Below are 20,420 nucleotides of genomic sequence, written 5' to 3' on the forward strand. Positions count from 1 at the left end.
GAAGAACACACCATCCAATCTCTCCGAGACAGCATGGGGAAAGATGAGAGAGGAGAGCTGAGGAACTGTCTATTTATGTTTGTTGCCTGTTTTTTTTTTTTTGGCGGTACGCGGGCCTCTCACTGTTGTGGCCTCTCCCATTGCGGAGCACAGGCTCCAGACACGCAGGCTCAGCGGCCATGGCTCACAGGCCCAGCCGCTCCACGGCATGTGGGATCTTACCGGACCGGGGCACAAACCTGTGTCCCCTGCATCGGCAGGCAGACTCTCAACCACTGTGCCACCAGGGAAGCCCTGTTGCCTGTTTTTAAATTGGTTTGTTTGTCCTTTTAATGTTGATTTCCAGGAGTTCTTATATATCCTGGCTATGGATATATAAGATATGTGTACCATGAATATTCATCTGTGATATTGTGTGTATCAGTAGTATATTCCTTAAAAATAATGTGAGTAAAAGATTCCGTTCACAAATTGAACACACACTCCATTTATATGAAATTCTAGAACAGGCAAAGCTAAGGTGTGATGATAGAAATCAAAGCAATTTGCAGCAGTGGGGAGGGGGTGACGGGCAAGGGGCAGGAAAGAACTTTCTGGGGGCGGGGTGAGAATATCTTGTATCTTGATTGGCTGGCAACTACAAAGGAGTATACATTTGTCAAAATTCATTGAAATACGTACTTAAAATCTGTGCATTTTCTTATATGTAAATAAGACCTTAATTACTAAAAGACAAAAAAGTTAAGTACAACTCTGACCCTATCAAAAAGTGATTTGCTTCTGGTTGTAGTGATAATATCAAAACCTTACAAACAGTACTTCATAATTACCTTCTAGTTAGTTACAAACACCCCCATCAATATCTACACCCCGACTCCGCACACACAGCCACTAAAAGGTGAATTCTATCACAAAACACTTAGGGCCTAAAATAACTATCACTGTCAAGGTCAAAACTTTTCCTTCTAGATATTTAACAGTGTTACATAGAAATAGTATTAAACAGCCAAGCAGTCTTAATTTCATTTTTTTATTGAAATAAGGAGAAAATAATGCTGAAACTATACAATGTCAAGACACAACATATGTGTAGACCAGCTGTTAAGAGAAGATAATACAATTTGCTCCCTAACTACTTCATAGGAATGTCTTTAAGATTAATGAGATAACGGACCAGGTCCTTTTTAGTGGGAAAACTACCTGCTGTGGGTAATAGGGGCACTTTAGGGCACAGTAAATCCATCAGGTCACTGGGGTACCATTACTGTACCAAAGCAAAATGCGAGACTTAAACATGTATGTTCTGACAATCAAGTTTTGAAGTATTCAGAGTAGTGCTTTCTGAAGCATAATTTATAACTGAAATGCACTTCAACTTCTTTCAAAACAAACAGAAAGCTTTTAATCTGTGAGTTAAACAATAAAGCTCTTCTTTGTTCTAACATGTAAGAGTTTATCATCATACCAGGCACCCAAAGATAGAGAAATAAAGATGCAGTCACTGTGCACAAGAAGCTCACAATTTAGCAAGGAAAAACATACAAATAAATAATTTAAATGCAATATAACAAGTGCTATTTTAAAATCCTTAAGCACCTGGTACTAAGAAATACCTGCACGGGGCAACTAATTCAGAATGGGGTGGGGACTTGCAAGGTGGAGGGTCAGGTGCCAGAGAAGGCCTCTGGGAAACAGTGGGCAGACGGACCGAGCAGACGGACCCTAGAAGGATATGGCAGTCGGCCAAAAGGGAAGGCCTGGGGGCTGCGCAGAGAGTGACCAGGGCTAGAACCAACAAATGCAAAGAAAGGCAGAAAGCCAAGGAAGCACAAGGCACAACTGGAGCGTCATCCCGTGCCAGGGAAAGACAGGGCGGGAGATGAAAGTGGAGGCCAGTGGGGCAGACTGGAAAGAGCCTCACAGTAAGGAATCAAATATACGCATCTGGAACTCCGGACGAGCCCTAAGAGACAAATGTGGCCATCACCCAAGGAGATCTGCAGGCTGCAAAGAGAAGACGATTACAGAAATCCTGATACCAGGTACAGGAGAAGAAGAGATGGGCAAAAGAAAACGGCAGGAGCAGCCAGGTATGCCAAATAAATTCCAACAGAAGGTGTCATGAAACCCAAAGGGGTAAAGAGCAAGAGGGAGTAGCCCGTGGGGGCAGGGATCTGTCAGATCAAGGCCAAGGAAGACAGGCTGGGGCGCTGGGATTCCGTCACCTGTGGGGTCTCAGGTGACCTCGGCAAGAGCGTTTGTGTGAAATCATGGCCAACAATGGAGGAAGGGGAAGTCCACGGGGGCTGTGTGTGGCTTTTAGTGAGTTTCCCGGTGAAGGGGAAACAGATGACATGCTGCAAGGGATGGGGGTTGAAAGATTGTTTCAAGTAGGAGTGAGCAAGAGAGTGAGAATGAGAGGGGGGGGAGAGATTGTTATTATTTGTTTTTTCTTTTGGTAGTTTTGGTTTGGTTTCATTTTGAGAGTCTCCAGTGTTTAAATACTAAGCTGAAAGAACCATTAGAAATTGAAATGGTGGGAGAAATTTTTTTTTTTTTTTGGTGGTACGTGGGCCTCTCACTGTTGTGGCCTCTCCCGTTGCGGAGCAACAGGCTCCGGATGCGCAGGCTCCGCGGCATGTGGGATCTTCCCGGACCGGGGCACGAACCCGTGTCCCCTGCATCGGCAGGCAGACTCTCAACCACTGCGCCACTAGGGAAGCCTGGGAGAAATTTTTAAAACCAGAAAATAACTGGTAAAGATACTACCTAGGAGAGAAGGATGGGACATAGAAGTTATTAAGCGGGGTCTTGGGGGTTGAGGTGGGTGATTCAGAAGAATACCTCTTCCACTGAGAAAAAAAAGAGAGCCCTGGAGGTGGGTTTAGAAGCTGAAGAGACTGTCGGCAGTGGGAGGGAAGTTGAGCTAATTAATTTTCTCATTTTGGTGCCACGAGAACTTATTTCCATCGAATTAGGAGAGGAAGGTTTGTTTCTGGTTCCCTAAATATTATTTAAGGAAAAAAAGCTAATCTTTTATCCATATAAAATAAGTATAAAAGTGAGATTTAAATAACCATACGTCTTTTCGTTGAAAAACTGACTTAATACGTCCAAGACCTTGCTCCTTTCAACCCCTCTATCTCACCTACCTGTGAGAATTAGACAATGTCACAGCCCTCGAACCTATTCCACCACAACTAAGCTACTCACACTGTTACCTGTACACTCCCCGCCCCAAGGCATAAGCAACACTCAGCATGCTGGGCTTCTCAAGAGTCAGCTTCTCTGGCTCCCTGGCTGCCTCTGGGTGGGGTGGGCATTTTATTATCCGTGCTTGGTGGTCTTCTAGGCAGAGCACCCCGTTTCAGTGTAAATTACTGGAAGTGAGTCCTTCATCTCAACTCACTTTCACTGAAGCCTCACACTAGGTCACTTGGAGGCACACATGCAGCCTTCCCACCCGATTGGCCGTCCGCCGCACGGCCTTCGGCCTCTGCAGACTTCAGAGCGGAGCAGCCCAGTCACTTCTGGAACCTTCCCAGTCATGCTGGGAAAGGAGTATTTGCACAGGTAAAGAAAGAGACTGACAGGGAATCTGTGCAAGGATATTTTCACAAATTCGATACGTGATGTGAACATATTTCACATTCTTGGATTTCTAAGAGATCACTGCTATAAATATGGGCTTTTTGTGCCTCTCAAAATCTTTATCCTATATCTAGACAAGGGCAGCCGCAAGCCGTCACTCGTAAATGAACATCAAATAAAACACTTTTCTATAATGACATTATTCCTAAAGATATTAATGAGTACTTATTAAATAAAATTTTAATGTATCGATAGACCTAAGAATATTAAGATAATGGAGTATAAATTCATTATGTATTCCTAAGAACCTATAAAAATAAAATAATTATTTTTAAGTGAAATAAGCAAAATGAATATCAGCGAGTATCACACTCGACCATCTGAATAAAATTTTTATAGGGGTGGCTAAAGAGCTAAACAGAAATATAAACACATACACAATATAAAAAACATACAAAAAATACTACTTCAAGTACGTGTTTTAAAAAGTTGTTTACAGCCACAGTGGTCCTCTGCCCTCGGCTTACCATGACAGGGAAGTGACAGATCTAAACGCTATTACGGTGAGAGGTGCTCCCCTTCCAACCACAAAGAAATCAGGAAACAGAAACAAGACGAGGTTCTGGTCTTCTCGCCACAGCTACAGCTGCGTCTTCCAGAGTCGCTGGTGAGTGTCAAGCCCTCCCTGGACCCCACCGGCACACAGGCCGCTGTGCCATTAGACCAGGCTGCTCCCGTGCCCATCTCTTTCCATGGCAAGGACAAGAAAGGGGGAACCCCACCTTGAAGGCCCAGTGGCCATGGAAAGAAGAGACAGATGGCTCATGGTCTCCACAGGCCCTAGACGTGCGCTGAAGAAAACTCAGGCCCTAACAGACAGGCAGACCAGACCCCTTTCTCCCACTCTGCTCGATCAGCCTAACTCTACACACATGCCCCAACCTCCAAAATGGACATTTCAGTTAAATATTAGTCACTGGAAAGCGGGGGTTTAAAATAAAGAAATTCACTTTGTAAAATGTTTACTCTTTTGTATGACTCTAGATTTTCCGATAGCCTTGCTCGTACCGAAGAGGAAAACTTACTGTTTATGTGATCGATGTAGTAGACACCAATCTGAGGGTCAAACCCGGCTTCCCATCCCCACGGCAGCTCATCACCAACACAGTCAGCAAACGACAAGGGCTTCGTCAGCCTGTAACAAACCAGAATAAAGGTACAGGTGACTCTTTCCATCCAACCGCGTATGTTTAAATCCAGTACCCTACCCACGTGCTAAGTGTCCAGGCTGCGTTTCCTTTTTGTTCTTGATTGTTTCTAGAGTTTGCACTACTGTGTCTGAAATCTTTAAAGAAAAAAACAAGGCTGAAATGCAGAGATGAATATCCAAAAAAGTAGCAGTAAGTCATAATACCCTTTGGAAAGTTCACAGCTTCAGACTGGGAGACAAATCTGTACAATAAATAAATAAGGCCATCTTAAATCAGGGAGAACGCCAAGCTGAGGGGTCAGGAGGGCTGGAATCTAGCTTGAGCTCTGCAGCTAGATAGCCATCTCAGGGAAGAGAAAAGTTTGTCCCAGCATTCGAGTACCAGCATCATGGGAATCATCATACCAGTACCTCTAAGACGAGGTAAGCATCAGGCTACACTAACTTCAGATTTGGACGCTCTACTATATATTAACTCGCCTGCAAGGTCCACAAAGACCTCTCCTTGAGAGGAGAGACAATAGATCTTATTTTTATACTTATATTTTTATACCTGTACTTAACAGTCTCTCAACAAAATATTTAATGGAATCAAACACACAAAGTATTTCTATTATCAATGTGATCTCACCTTTTGAAACTGCCTTAAACTTTCTCTTTAAGCCTTAAAACTTATCGGAAACTAGTTACCTAAGCAGAGTACAGGTTTCAGAGTTAATTATGGGTTGATTTTCTCTCTCACTTCCTTCAGTTTCGCATCTGAGATTTTCCCTGGCTGTTAAAGCAGCTGCAGGCAGGCCAGCACCACAGACTGGTGCCCGCCCTGCTGTAGGGTGGCCAACCTCAGGTGACATCTCTGCTAATTTAATGCACTGGCACCACCAGCACAGTTCCTATGTATGACATCACCTGGAGTCTCTGTGATCCATGCTAGTGAATATCAATGATTTCATAGCGCAACTGAAATACAGGTCGTTCCCAGAATCACATCACTTTCATCAGAATAATGAACTGTGTCGTGTACCCTTCAGAACGCTGGGAGAAAAACATGAAAAGGAGGGAAACCCTTTCTTCCCAGGTGTGGCCTGCCAACAGCCCTCCTCCAAGGACGTAAAACACCAAGGGATGAAAGAAAGAAGTGTCTCCTTTTCTCTCAACCTTCCCTAAGCATGAAATCTGCTTCTGGAGACGGCTGCAGGGATCCTGGCATTCACGAACACCGGCTGACTCAGTCACCACACTGACTCACCGTGAGACCTCCTGACTGGGCAGCTCTCTCTACCTCAGTTTCCTTCTCTTCATTTTAAGTGGTGATCACACCCCCCATCTTCTCCCTGCAATTTAACTACCTGCTAAGATTAATGGGAGGATGAAAAGGGATTAACTCAGAAAAGTGTCTGGGACATGGTCAAGCAGCAGTCAGTAAATGTCAGTGACTGTGAATCCAAGCATCACACGTGAATTCTCTCTCTCACCCTCCAGAGGAACCAAGTCTGGGAGCACAAGGCACAGCAGTGTTTCTCAAAGTCTAGTCCTCACAACCAGCAGCGTCCACATCTGGGAACTGGTTAGAAACAAATCCTTGGGCCCTCTAGTATAGTATATGCCTACAGGATCAGGAACTCTAGGGCCCAGCAATGTATGTTTAATCAAGCTTTCCAGGTAATTCTAGAGAATTTGGCTCAGAAGTTAAGAACTTGAAATTCGAGATCCAAGGGACCTGGATTCAAATGCTTGTTCTGCCATCTTACAACGTGGGGCAGGTTATTAACCTGAAAAGCCCCTGTTTTCCAATCTATTATTTTTTAAAAAGGTAGGGACTGGGGGAGATCATGAAGCTTAAATGAGAACCAAACGGTGTAATGCCTGATAAGTGGAAAGCTTCCATAGGCAGTAGATGAGTGAAATGAATCTCAGACATGTTAAGCAATGCATCCAAATATGGCAATCTGCCATATTTGCTTTGCAAACCTGGGGTCGATTTGAACTTAATCTGAGTCCCAAAACTGGCTCTTAGAATTATGCTCAAATCCCACCTTATATCATAAAAACTGGGCAGGAAAATTGAGTTTTCTTTTGACAAAGGAATTAGATACTATGTACATCAAAAACTCCCTGGGACTTCCCTGGTGGTGCAGTGGTTAAAGAATCCGCCTGCCAATGCAGGGAACATGGGTTCCATCCCTGGTCTGGGAAGATCCCACATGCCGCAACTAAGCCCGTGCACCACAACTACTGAGCCTGCGCTCTAGAGTCCATGAGCCACAACTACTGAAACCCGCGCACCTAGAGCCCATGCTCTGCAACAAGAGAAGCCACCGCAATGTGAAGCCCGCGCACCGCAACAAAGAGTAGCCCCCGCTCACCGCAACTAGAGAAAGCCTGCGTACAGCAATGAAAACCCAATGCAGCCAAAAATAAATAAATAAATTTATTTTTAAAAACCCTCCCCACACCATGGAAAGTGGCCTTGTCTTCATACTCTGTCTGTAAGACTGAGCTTCGACCACCTGATTAGACAAAGCCCCTTGCGTATCATTCTGCTTGACGATTCTCTTTCCTTAAACTCCTCTATCTCTGCTGTCTAAAAGGCACATGAACCCTAAAGAAATAAAGAAGAAGGAGACATGGAAATGGTACGTATAAATGACAAAAGAGAGACATTACACAAGTTTTGTCCTGGCACCAAAGCAACATGTTTAAGCATGAGTATGATATGAATATACTTATTACTTTTAGAATTAGAAGTCACAAAAGTTTCAGAACATGCAGTATGATTACAAGTTATGGTAACTGGATTACACTTGGAAATAACCCATCTTTTCCTATTTATTGGTCAACAGATAATAAGCACTTTATTAACTGTCACTGTTCTAACACTAGAATTACACCTATAAGTGAACTCAGTTAAAAATTCAGGCGTTTCCCGTATGGACACCAAGGCGGGGAAAGTGGCGGGGTGGTGGTGGGATGAATTGGGAGATTGGGATTGACATGTATACACTAATATGTATAAAATAGATAACTAATAAGAACCGGCTGTATAAAACATAAAATAAAATTTAAAAAAAAATTCAGACGTTTCCATTCCTGGAATTTTAACGTAAAAGCTTCCTTGCGGCGTTACTGCAAAAATCAGTTTAATACTGTATTTTCTGTATCTGGATAAATACAGATCTTTTCTCCACACCCTCTCAATAAGTAAAACCATTAAATACATATTTATAAATGTCAAATTTTTAATTCTTATCCAAATTATAAAACATAAATAAAATAACATTCTCAGATACCAAACAAAATGAATCACTCAAATATACTGCTATCCTGATAAAGAAAACATATTACTATGATATACTAAGAAGTAACATGAAACAAAAATAACAGATGTATTCCAAAATTAGAAACAAACATGACTTAGAACAAATACGGTGAGCAGAAATGTTGATTAGCTTCTAAATTCCTTCCTCTTGTTTTGCACAAGGAACCTCTGAAACAGTCAGTCTTACCTTGATGTTAAGGAAGTAAAAAATGGACGGAGTTCGTTGGTTCCCCACAAAGGAGCAACAGCATGCAGAAGGCCTGAAATTACGGACCATCTTTATGCGAAATTCCAGAGATTACTCTTTGCTTAGAAAACAGTCTTCCTTTGCACCGTGACTAATGTGAAGAAAATGGCAATTTACTGCAGCACTTTGCCACAGTTTACATACAAAATTTGAACTTTGCAAGGTATTTCCTCTCCTTGTGGGCATTATATCATTCTTTTATACAACCTGTCATTTAGTATTTATTGTCAGGCCACGGATCCCTGTCCTGTGACATGAGATGCCACACACAGATGAATTTACTCTTCCCAATTACACGACGGTGAATACTGCTGTGTGTGCAAGCACACATCCAGAAACGATGACTTTGCGCTAACTGCAACCGAGTTTGTGCTTATTGCACTAAACGAAACGGCACTTGACAGAGAAAACCATTTTCAGGTTAATAAAACTCTTGCCACGGTTCCAGCCTCCCAAATGTACAGTTTAGCTTGAATGTTAAAGGTCTGAAGAGTTATTTTTCCTTCACAGCATCTGCTGCTGCTGTCGTTTAACTGAAACTCAAGGCAGAGTTCGCATGGTCGACTAGGTCTCTGATCGCTACAGAATCGGCCCACATAAACCCACCTGAATTGCTCCAAGAGAACGGGGCAGGAATTCAAGATGAGATTCACAATGTGAATTTTACAGGGGGGGTAAAATACCAGAAATCTCTCCATAGTTCTGAGGGAATTTTAATTTATAATGTTGCTGATTAGTCCCCTAAAAACAACTTCTTATCTGTTTTGATCACTATCCTAGGCAGGGAAACCAGCAACGCAAAGGAACAAAATGAGGGGAATGCCAGGGATGAGTGAACAGAGGCAGCAGGAAGAAACCGGCTTTTAAGAATACAAACCTCTTCAGAGGAGGGCAACGCAGTTAGTTCTGGGTCTTTGGGGAAATTAGCTTAAATTCTTCTCAAAGGGTCACATTAGACAGGAGAGAACTGCCAGATGGGCAGGCCTGGACCTGGGGCAATGGACGCGCTCAGGAGACTGCTGCCCTGGGTTTGAACGGCTCATGCAGGGTTCCTAGCTGGTAAGTGGCGTCTAACTGGGCTCATTTCTTTAGACTGAGTCCATCATGTCCTCTTGGACCTCCTGTGCTCAGACAGGTGTCCTCTACGTGGGCTCTAGATCTGGTCTTCCTACAGTTTATACCCACTGTGCCAAAGAGCATCAGTTTAATCCCTCCTCCACGTGATGGGCTTTCAAATATTTAAACACAGCCATCTTGTTTCCCAAGTCTGCTCGCCTGGAACACGGATGCCCCATCCCCTCTCCGTTTCTCATATCTCTCCTCCACTCAAAAGCCTGCCCATCTCCTGCCCTTAATCCCATCCGCTTCTCCCTGCTCTGCAACTTCACTCCATCTGTTATTATCAAGGGTTAATCTCCTCTCACATAGCTAATGCCTTCTCCCTCAGCCTACAGATATACAGGACTCAATACCCCCTACCCTTCAAAACGCCTTCCCTCAGATCTCCCGGCTCCTCTTTTGACATTTGCTTCCTAACCGTTCACTCTATCTGACCTAGGGATTTTAGATCTGGAGGACCTAAAATCTCCCTTATGCCACCTAACCTAATTCTCTAATTCCTTCATGAAGAGACTCCTGAAAGGCAACATTTGTGAGCAATCACCTTCGAAAGTGCACACGGCTTGTGCTGTTGCTTTGGGGACCCAAACATTACTTGTAAAAATGTCAATAACAATATTCTATGTAAAAAAGGTCAATTTTTACATAATTATCCTAATAATATAAAACATTCACTGAGTGATTCCCATGTACCACACATGCTTTCATGTCTATAAATGTGTGAATTAAATCCCCATAAACCTCCGCAAAGTAGATACAATTATTATCGCCCTTTGAATACCCTGTGCAGGAATAAAAAAACCCCAACTTGGGCTTCCCTGGTGGCGCAGTGGTTGGGAGTCCGCCTGCCGATTCAGGGGACACGGGTTCGTGCCCCGGTCTGGGAGGATTCCACGTGCCGCGGAGCGGCTGGGCCCGTGAGCCATGGCCGCTGAGCCTGCGCGTCCGGAGCCTGTGCTCCGCAGTGGGGGAGGCCACAGCAGTGAGGGGCCCGCGTACCGCAAAAAAAAAAAAGAAAAGAAAAAGAAAAAGAAAAAAAAAAACCCAACTTACTTGTAATGAAACAAGCCTGTGACTGTACCGCACACACCTCTCTCTCTAGTCAAAGTTTGTGGTTTCCAGCCATGAAGTTTCCATTCCTGTGCAGGATGTGGCCATCACTACTGTCCTTCCAGGCACGGATTTAACTATTGATATGCTACTTGGATTAACTAGCCACCAATTTCTGGAAGAAATGGCAAGAAAGGAGTCCCTTTAAAAAGTTCTGGAGGGAGGAGGTGGGAGTGGGCCTGGGCTTTAAGACGGCCCTGCAGATGAGGGACAGAGTGCTCCTGCTGCCTGAGCACGTACATGGCGGTGCCCACGTCATCGCGGGCCTTTGTACCAGAAACCTTCGCAGAAGAGGCTCCAAAGAAGTAAAAACTAAGACCCGATCACAGGAGAGAGGAAAAACACACACCAAGGACACGCAACTCTTAAATTCTTTAGGGATCTGACCAAAGATCAAAAGCAGCTTTTAAAAAATACTCTCTTCACATGATCTGTAGACTGAATAGCAATTTCTAGGTAAAACTATATGATTTATACATATAGTATGTAATTCTTAAACAGGAGGTTATAATAGGATTCCATTTAATTGTTTATATTGTCTGCCTCCTTTAGTTAAAAAGAAAAGGTGGGGGACTTCCCTGGTGGTCCAGTGGTAAAGAATCGCCTTCCAATGCAGGGGACTCGGGTTCCATGCCCGGTCAGGGAACTAAGATCCCACACGCCGCAGGGCAACTAAGCCCGCGCGCCACAGCTATTGAGCTCGCGCATCTCAACGAGAGAGCCCGTGCCGCAAAACTACAGAGGCCACGCGCCCTGGAGCCTGTGCGCCGCAGCTAGAAAAGAGAAAACCTGCACGCCACAGCTAGAGAGAAGCTCGCGCGCCGCAACCAAGACCCGACACAGCCAAAACATAAAGAAAGAAAGAAAGAAACTAAATTAAAAAAATAAAAGAGAAGTTGGTGCTAACAAGGCCAAAATTGTGGATGCCATCTCCCACAAGGGCTCTTTAATACAACACTGGCCCAGAAATGTTGAGTTACAGCAGTGGTTCTCAGACCTAAGAGCACATCCCACTCATCTGAAAAGCTTATTAAAACAGATTACCGGGCCCACTCCCAGAGCTTCTGACTCAGCAGATCGGGGGTGGGGCCTGACCTACTAGGATTTGCATTTCTGACAGCTTCCCCAGTGATGCTCATGCTGTTGGTCCCTGGACCACACTTTGAGAACCGCTGGTTAAAGGGCACAAATTACAGCCTAATACACCCAGGTGATGGAGAAAAGGAAAACAAACTGAATTTAAAAAGGAACCTGGGACTTCCCTGGTGGCGCAGTGGTTAAGAATCCGCCTGCCAGTGCAGGGGACACAGGTTCGAGCCCTGGGCCGGGAAGATCCCACATGCCGCGGAGCGACTAAGTCCGTGCGCCACAACTACTGAGCCTGCGCTCTAGAGCCCACGAGCCACAACTACTGAGCCCACGTGCCACAACTACTGAAGCCCGCGTGCCTAGAGCCCGTGCTCCACAACAAGAGAAGCCACCGCAATGAGAAGCCTACACACCGCAACGAAGAGTAGCCCCCGCTCGCCGCATCTAGAGGAAGCCCTCGCGCATCAGACCCAACGCAACAAAAAATAAATTAATTTTAAAAATTTATTAAAAAAAGGAACCTGGCGACAAAAGCCTGTGCTTCAGAAATATCTCTATTGGGGCTTCCCTGGTGGCGCAGTGGTTGAGAGTCCGCCTGCTGATGCAGGGACACGGGTTCGTGCCCCGATCTGGGAAGACCCCACATGCCGTGGAGCGCCTGGGCCCGTGAGCCATGGCCGCTGAGCCTGCGCGTCCGAAGCCTGTGCTCTACAACGAGAGAGGCCACAGCAGTGAGAGGCCCGCGTACCGCAAAAAAAAAAAAAAAAAAAAAAAAACCAAATACCTCTACTATGAAAACTATGAAATGTTTAGACAAAATTAATGGCTTAATAATTCTCAGATTTGGGCCACTTCATTTAATTTTAAGTAAACTTTTTTTTCCCTCAAGGAACATTTAAATAATTTTAAAATAAGTTCTTAAAAAGAAAGGTTTTCTTTTTCTCTCATTTTCTCTCATATATGAAATACATAGTAACAAGTATTCAACATCATTAGTCATGAGGGAAATGCAAATCAAAACCACAATGAGGTACTCACTAGGGTGGCTATAATTTAAAAAACAGAAACAACAAGTGTTGATGAAGATGCAGAGAAATGGGAATGTTGCGCATTGTTGATGGGAATGTAAAATGATTCAGCCTCTATAGAAAACAGTTTGGAAGTTCCTCAAAGAGTTAACCATAGAATTACTGCATAACCCCACCATCCCACTCCGAGGCAAATAACTAAAAGAACTGAAAAAAGGTACCCGAACAATTACATGTATGCACATGTTCACAGCAGCACCATTCACAATAGTCTAAAGGTGGAAAGAACTCAGACTTCCATCAATGGATGAATGGATAAACAACGTGTGGTATATTATTATTCAGCCATAAAAAGGAATGAAGTACCTATACATGCTACAGTGTGGATGAACCTCCAAACATTGTATTAAATGAAAGAAGCCAGAACAAAGGTCATATATTATAATTCCATGTATAGAAAATATCCAGTATAGATAAATCCATGCAGACGGAAAGTAGTTCAATGGTTGCCAGGGGCTAGGGAGAGGGGCAAATGGGGAGAAAGTGCTCAACGGGTACTGGAGTGATGGAAATGTTTTGGAACTAGACAGAGGTGATGGTTGAACACCACTGCGAACGTATATATGCCACCAAATTGTTCACGTTAAAGTGGTTAATTTTGTGTTGTGTGAATTTCACCTCAATAAATTGTTTTTAAAAATTAGTAACAAGTTATAACAACGTCAAGACTCCAAGTGAATATTTGGAGTAAGTAAAATAATAAAAAGATGGGAAAATGTTCAACTTCACTAATAATAAAAAGAAATGCCAAATAAAACAATAATAAGGCTTAATTTTAAGTCTATTAGGATACCAAGTTTTTGTTTTGTTTTGCTTTGTTCTAAGGATGAAATTCAGTTCTGGTGAGGATATGGGAAATCAGTTACTTTCGTTTACTGCTGGTGATTCTGTAACTTGATACATCCTTTTAAGAAACAGTTCGGCAGTATTAAAAAACCATTAAAGTCTTGATTCCACGTAACCCAGGAATGCTACTCTTACACAGTGTCCCCTGAATCCTGTCCCGCCTGACCACCTCCACAGAGACTCAGGAGTCACCTCAGGCACCTTTACTACACTCTCATTTCTCGACCAGCTTCTCAAAGGCAGGGCCTCTGCACACGTCTCTGCATCTCTAGCCCAACGCCTTCCTCGTTCGTACACAGTCGGCATAGAATCAACGTTGACTGAGTGGGTGCAGATTAGAAAGGAAGACAGAAATGAAAACAGGGACACCATGGAAGAATTGTCATTTTTTTAAAAATGTTCAATTTACAAAGATGTAATGGTAAATGCATTTACTAAGAAAACAATATGAAGGTTGATATTAAGGTGATAGTTGACAAACATGTTTCCTGACCATGGGACAGGCAGGATACGAGAAAAAACCTTTCAAAACTGCATCAAAATATCTGGTCCTATAACTTATTTTAGTTTACTATAATTATATTATGTATCATAAATGAATAGCTAAACAGGGAACAGATTCTTAGTTACGAAGAGGTAAAAGAATTTATTTCAGGTGTTTCAATAATTCAGCAAGTTTTTTAAAAAAAGTATCTTACCCTACAGAAGAAAACAGAGAGGTCAGCAAACACTTTAACCTGAACCTCATTTCTCTGCTAAGTGCCAAGAAATGTTTGTTTGCTTGTTGGATTATTTGGTTTTGGAAAATAGTTTGAGAATTTAAGTGGATATGCTGGCAAAGAAGGTAGGAATGTTTGAAAGAGGAAGAGGACTAAAGAGATTATTGTCCAAACAAACAAAACAAAAACCCACCAAGACTGTCTTGTCCTCCTCCCTAGACTTTAAACAACACACAACCAACAAGGATTTCATCACAGATAATAACTGTTCAAGGGCCAGGACGGGAAGAAGTGGGACACTCACCCAAGAGAATGTGCTCCAGTCACAACAACAAAGGACTGACACACGACGCACCCACCCCTCCGCACGGACAGGACCTTGTTAGATGCAACCTCTCTCTTAGAGAGGTCAATTAAGTGATTTAAATGAACGAGTATTACTTTTATCAAAACTTAAGGAACTGGGAAGATGTTTTTTAATCCCTATGACCTTAAAGGAGAACCCCAGTTAACAATATGTTTCATTCTAGGCTATGTTTTTCTTATATAAATATATACATATGTATACCAATGCACATAAAATATTATGCACATTTTTACAAGATTGGAATAAAACTAAATAAACTATACGTATACTATAGTTTTGGGTCCTACCTTAAAAAAATACAGGTAATACATTCTCATTATGAAGAATACGTAAACTAGGCTAAGCTATTATTAAAGTCCCTCCTTCATTCACCTGTAGAATGCTACGTACTGCAATATTCTGGTATCTTACAGTCCACCTATAAATTCATAGACTTTTACAAAACATGCAAATAGGCTCACACTATGTGCATTTTCTGTGACTTTGTTCAGTTTGCAATATAAGTAAGAAATCTTTCAATGAGCATATATATAGGTTTACCTCAATCTTTTACTAACTGAGTGTATTACAGTCCATTATTTAACTATTCATCAATTAATAGACATGAGTGGCAACTTCCTTCAAGAGAAACTAATGCTTCAAAGAACTTGCTTGTAAATGTTTTCAGCTGTGCAATTTTTTAGAGTAAAGCCCTTGGAAGAGTCAAAGAACATACACCCTTTTTAAATTTCAAAATCTCAACATGCATTAAAGAGATGTTAAAGACATACTAGCATTTACGTTTTTACATTCTGATAGTCTCCTCCACATGGGCTTTAGCAATTTGCACTCTCATCCACAAGGTAAGCGAGGGCTCATTTACCCACATTCCACCACCTCTCAATATGATCGTTGGAGAGGGGAGCAATCTAGTAATTGCTAGTAAGGTTTGTAACCTTTCTGTACGTTTATTTACTTCTTTTGTGAATTGTCCTTTTTAAAATTGTGTTGTTTGTCCTTCTTAATGATTTGTAGCAACTTTTAACATATTTTGGTATTAATCCTTTGCCAAGTGGCAAATATTTTTTCCAAGGATATTACTTATCCATAAACTTTGTTTATGATGAGTAAAAGATTTGATTATTTAAACGTGTTGGGCTAATTGGATAGCCAGTTAGGGAATAAAAGCTAGATCCTACCTCTTTGTTACAACAAAATTAATTCCAGATAAATCAAAAGAGCTATACATGATACATGAAACTAACTGAAGTATGAAACCCACTAGAAGAAAAGATATAGAAGAATTCTTTAGGACTTCTGGATTGCACTCCTTAACCCAGTGTTTCAAACTGTAGTCCCTTAAAACACTTGCCACTGAAAATAAATACAGTGACAACAAAATCATACTCTAAAATTTTAGCGAATTGCTGGCAGCGGTTTGGAGCTGATGGTTTGCTCACTTGGTTGAAAAGGCAATTAAGTGTCAGAAAGGTGCTAAAGACATAGTAGCACCAAACAGACTTTCTCCATGATCTAATCAGAAGACTTGAAAAGTGAAATAGATGAAAAAAAAAGACGAAAAGTTACTTAATGGGATGTTCCTATTCCACTGCACCTACCTTGGGAACCATGGTCCTAGGTCAATGGAAGACACCCAGCAAGGAGTGGCAGACCTGGGACAAGTTTTAATTTAGTAAAGTGAACCCGAGAGTGACGCCCTGAGCAGGCTAAAGCAGCGGTTCTCAAAGTGTGGTCCCTGACCCAGCAGCATCAGTACCGCCTGGTAACTGGGTAGAAATGCAAATTATCAAGCTCCTCCCCCAAAACTACTAAATCAGCAACTGGGAGGCTATGGCCAAGCTCTCCACGTGATTCTCATGCCTGTGAGAGCTGCTGGACTGGAGAGGCTGAAACAGACCTCAGCCTTCCCTTTTACCATCAGAGAGTAAGCAACTGCAATGACGAGGAGAAAGGTGGCCAAGGTGGTGGCAGCGCGGAGGGCTGCGGGAAAGGAAATGAGCGGATTCGAGGCTGCCTCCGAGGAGAAAAGGTTCCTAGTCACGGCAGACCTCCCAGTCACTGGATATTTGAAAGCAGAAGGTGGATAACGAAAAGTTGGGGGTGTTACGGAAACAGGGCACTCACTAAATGTGAAAGCAGAAATGAGAAAGTCTACAATGCTTATGGTTTGGCAGTTTCAAAGGAGCGTAGTGATATCAGCATGGGTAAGCAAAATGAACAGGAACAATTAACTTAAAAATATGTTGTGTGTGAGGCGCCAGAGGGACATGCAGGTAAAATGAGGACTAAAATTTCCATGTGGAGATCAGATAATGGATGAGATTAATGAGCCAGGCAAGGCCTTGGGATGTGCCCACATTTAATGGGACAGTAAGGATGCTGAGGAAACTGACTTCAAATGGAAGAGGAAAAAAAAAAAAACAACAACCCACTCCAGCCTCTAATCTTTTCATTCCTGCCAATAGGAAGTAATAATAATAAAACTACCAACAAAGGAACATTTCATTCATGCGTCCAAGAGGTCACCCGACGTTTACTGAAAGCCTCTTTCGTGTGCTGGGACACACGAGTCGCGAGAAGCATGGCTCTCGTTCCCAGCAGCTTCTCCAGACAAACAGTGCCTGTCCTCTAGGTGGGAGCTGCGGGGTGGCATAAATCACTTCCCCAGTGGTAGCTCAATGTTTGCTTTGGAGACGAATGCACTTGGACTGTGCCTCTTTGTGGTACCGTGGATTAATACCAGTGGGCTAGACTTTCTGACATTGGGTGGAGTGTAGGGGAACACAAAGTCGTCCTCGTAACAACAACACAGGGCTAGACTCCCTGAACCAAAGCACCCATTTCTCTGTCTTTTAAGTGCAGAGACTCCATATTTGTTAAGAGGGAAGTAACCTTCCGAGGCCAGGAAAACGAGCTGCACAGAGCCCACATGGACTCGCTCTCTCTCCTTTCCACACACTAAGTCCATGGTTAACTACCCATCTTCACGCCCCTGATCACATGGACCACAGGAAGCAGTTACAGGTCATGCTGGAATTTAATAATCCCAAGCCTAGCTTTTTTTTTTTTTCATAGGATCACTGAAGTTTAATTTATATACCAGAAAATTTGCCCGTTGTACGTGTACAAATCAGAAAATTTTAGTAAATTTATAGAGTTAAAACCACCACACAATCTAAGTGTAGCACATTCTGACCACCCCCAAAAGATCCCTTATGCCTATTTGCAGTCTCTCCCTGCTCCATCCCTACCCCCTGCCCCAGGCAACCACGAATTTACTTTCTGTCTCTGTAGATTTACCTTTTCTGGAATTTCATACAAATGGAAGCATGGAAATTTGTGCTTTCTTGTGTTTGGTTTCTTTCATTTAGCATGTTTTTGTGGTACACCCATGTCGTCTAAAGATTGATTTATCTTTCTTCCTTCCTCCCTACGACCTGTCTTGTCCACTTCTGGAGTCCTTGGTGCCTAGAACAATGGCTGGTACTCATCCAACACGTGCTCAATGACTGTCCTTTCCGCGGACCACTGCATCTGCACTGATGGATCCCTGGCAACCACACTCTAAATCCCTCTCAGGATACGAGGCTTTTGCACTGAAAAGCACCTCATTCTGGCTCTGAGTACAACTAACACAAACCAAAAGAATCATGGATTTTTTTTTTTTTAAAGCTACAGGATTGGAATTCTGAGAATCAAGTATCAGAAAACTAAGAAATGTTCTTACGCAGCCCAAGGAATGGCGCTAACATGCTACAAATCAATTCCATCCCCAGCATTTGCTTTGCTAGTTAAACACATGATTGGATTTTTGTAACTTATAGGAAGACTTTCTTTGGTGGTATTTCCTTGTGCCTTCCAGCCTCTGTTTTCCTCTGGCACAGCACCAGATCCTCCAAGCACTAAAAATTAGACGTATGGAATGTCAGGAATGTCTGATAACTACACTAACTTCAGAGCTCAGCCATTAGTCATAAACAGAAATGCCCTTTGAGCTCACTCAAATTCAACTCGAAGCAAACAAAAGTCATGAGGCTGAGTACTGGCAAAGCGTGCAGGCTGCTGTGGGGTGGGCTGGGAAGGCTCTAAATATAGTTCTTCATCGCAGCAAAGACAAATACTGCTTCGTTATCGAAAATGTTAATACACTGAAGGTGCAAAGCATTGCTCGGTGACGTTTTCAATTGGTAGCACCTGAGTTAGAAACACAAACCATTAAAATTACTTTATAAAATAAAGTCTGTCCTATTCCCATATACTTTCACTAACATCTCCTTAACAGGGCCTCATCTTCAGTTATCAATCCAGCTCTACAGGTGCTGGTACTGTTCAAGATTAATTAAAAGAAAGAATACAAACACCAAAAACTTTGAGGAACTGTTCTAATTCGAAAGAGAAATAACAGAGACCTCCCTGGCGGTCCAGTGGCTAGGACTCGGCACTTTCACTGCTGGGGCCCAGGTTTGATCCCTGGTCAGGGAACTAAGATCCTGCAAGCTGCATGGTTCACCGCCCCCCGGCAAAAAAAAAGAGGGAAATAACAACCAATTGTAGCATGTTTATCTCAAATGGATCCCAATTTTTAATTTTTAAAAAAGGATAAAAGAATTCTTAGAACTGGGTAATTTAAATATACTAGATGTTATACTAGATATTGGATGATAGATGTTAGATGACATGACAGGATTTTAAAATTTTTCCATAGTTGTAATAATTGATATTATGGTGAGTAAGGGAATATTTTTTCCTTGGAAGATGCATGCTGAATTATTTAATGGTGGAGGGTCATAATATCTGTAACTCACCTTCCAATGTTACAGCAAAAAAAAGTAAACATAAATACAATACACACACACACACAAAATAAAAAATAAATACAATACAATACACTCATATATTTAAAGAGAGAGGGAGGAGAGGATAAAAGAAATGTGGTGATAAATTATTTGTCAGATCTACAAATTTTTCATAATAAAAAGTTAGGAGGGAAAAAAATCCCTCATTAAGGAAATTCCAGTAAACACAACAGATTGAATACATGTTTGCCTACACTCCGTCTAGAAAACTGCAGAAAAAGGATTTTAAAAAGTCATAAACACAGAAGGACAAAGGGCAGCTCAGAGGACAAGAGCCACAAAATTTGGGATTGTGGAAAGCCGAATGGTAACTGAGTTAGCTGACGGAGAAACAGGAAACCTAAGTCAGCAAGAGAAAGCCGAGCAGCTGATTGATTCATACTGCAAACCCTTGAAAGGCTCTGGAATTCCAGCATCAAGGACTTCAGACGGCTGGGTGTGGCTGTGGAGGACTGGCCGGAAGTCTGTTAAGAAGTAGCCAGCCCCTCAGCCTGCCTTTGCTCAATCTGGGTGAAACTGAAGGTTTCCTCTCTAGAGAGACTCAACTACAAAGATTCTGGACTTCCTGGCAGCTGGTACAGCTGAAAGAAGGCGTACCTTACTGAAAACACAAGCATTAAGGGACTGTCCACGCACTGACCAGTGGGGTTCCCGGACCCCCTTTCCCCACTCAGTTTTCAGAACCACTGGTAGCTGGTCTTACACTTGCTAAGCACGAGATTGGTGGCGTTTTTCCTGGGAAAACTAACAAGCTCAGAAGAGATCTATTGACATTAATACCTGGGAGTGCCCTTATAGGAAGGGTGGGCCAGATCACTACATGACTAAGCCTCACCCACAATATAGAGCTTCCAAACTG

General features: G+C 42.6%; 1 protein-coding gene across 1 annotated transcript in view; it reads right to left on the reverse strand.

Moving 5' to 3' along the window:
* Positions 1-20,420, reverse strand: part of WWC2 (WW and C2 domain containing 2) — a 163,806-nt gene that overhangs the window by 72,492 nt on the left and 70,894 nt on the right. Inside the window, exon 2 of the mRNA XM_004281746.3 lies at positions 4,677-4,786. Within this exon, the coding sequence (XP_004281794.1) occupies positions 4,677-4,786 (110 nt within the window). The remainder of the gene's footprint in view (positions 1-4,676; positions 4,787-20,420) is intronic.

This window comes from Orcinus orca, chromosome 21 (assembly GCF_937001465.1).
Source record: "Orcinus orca chromosome 21, mOrcOrc1.1, whole genome shotgun sequence".
Taxonomy (NCBI): domain Eukaryota; kingdom Metazoa; phylum Chordata; class Mammalia; order Artiodactyla; family Delphinidae; genus Orcinus; species Orcinus orca.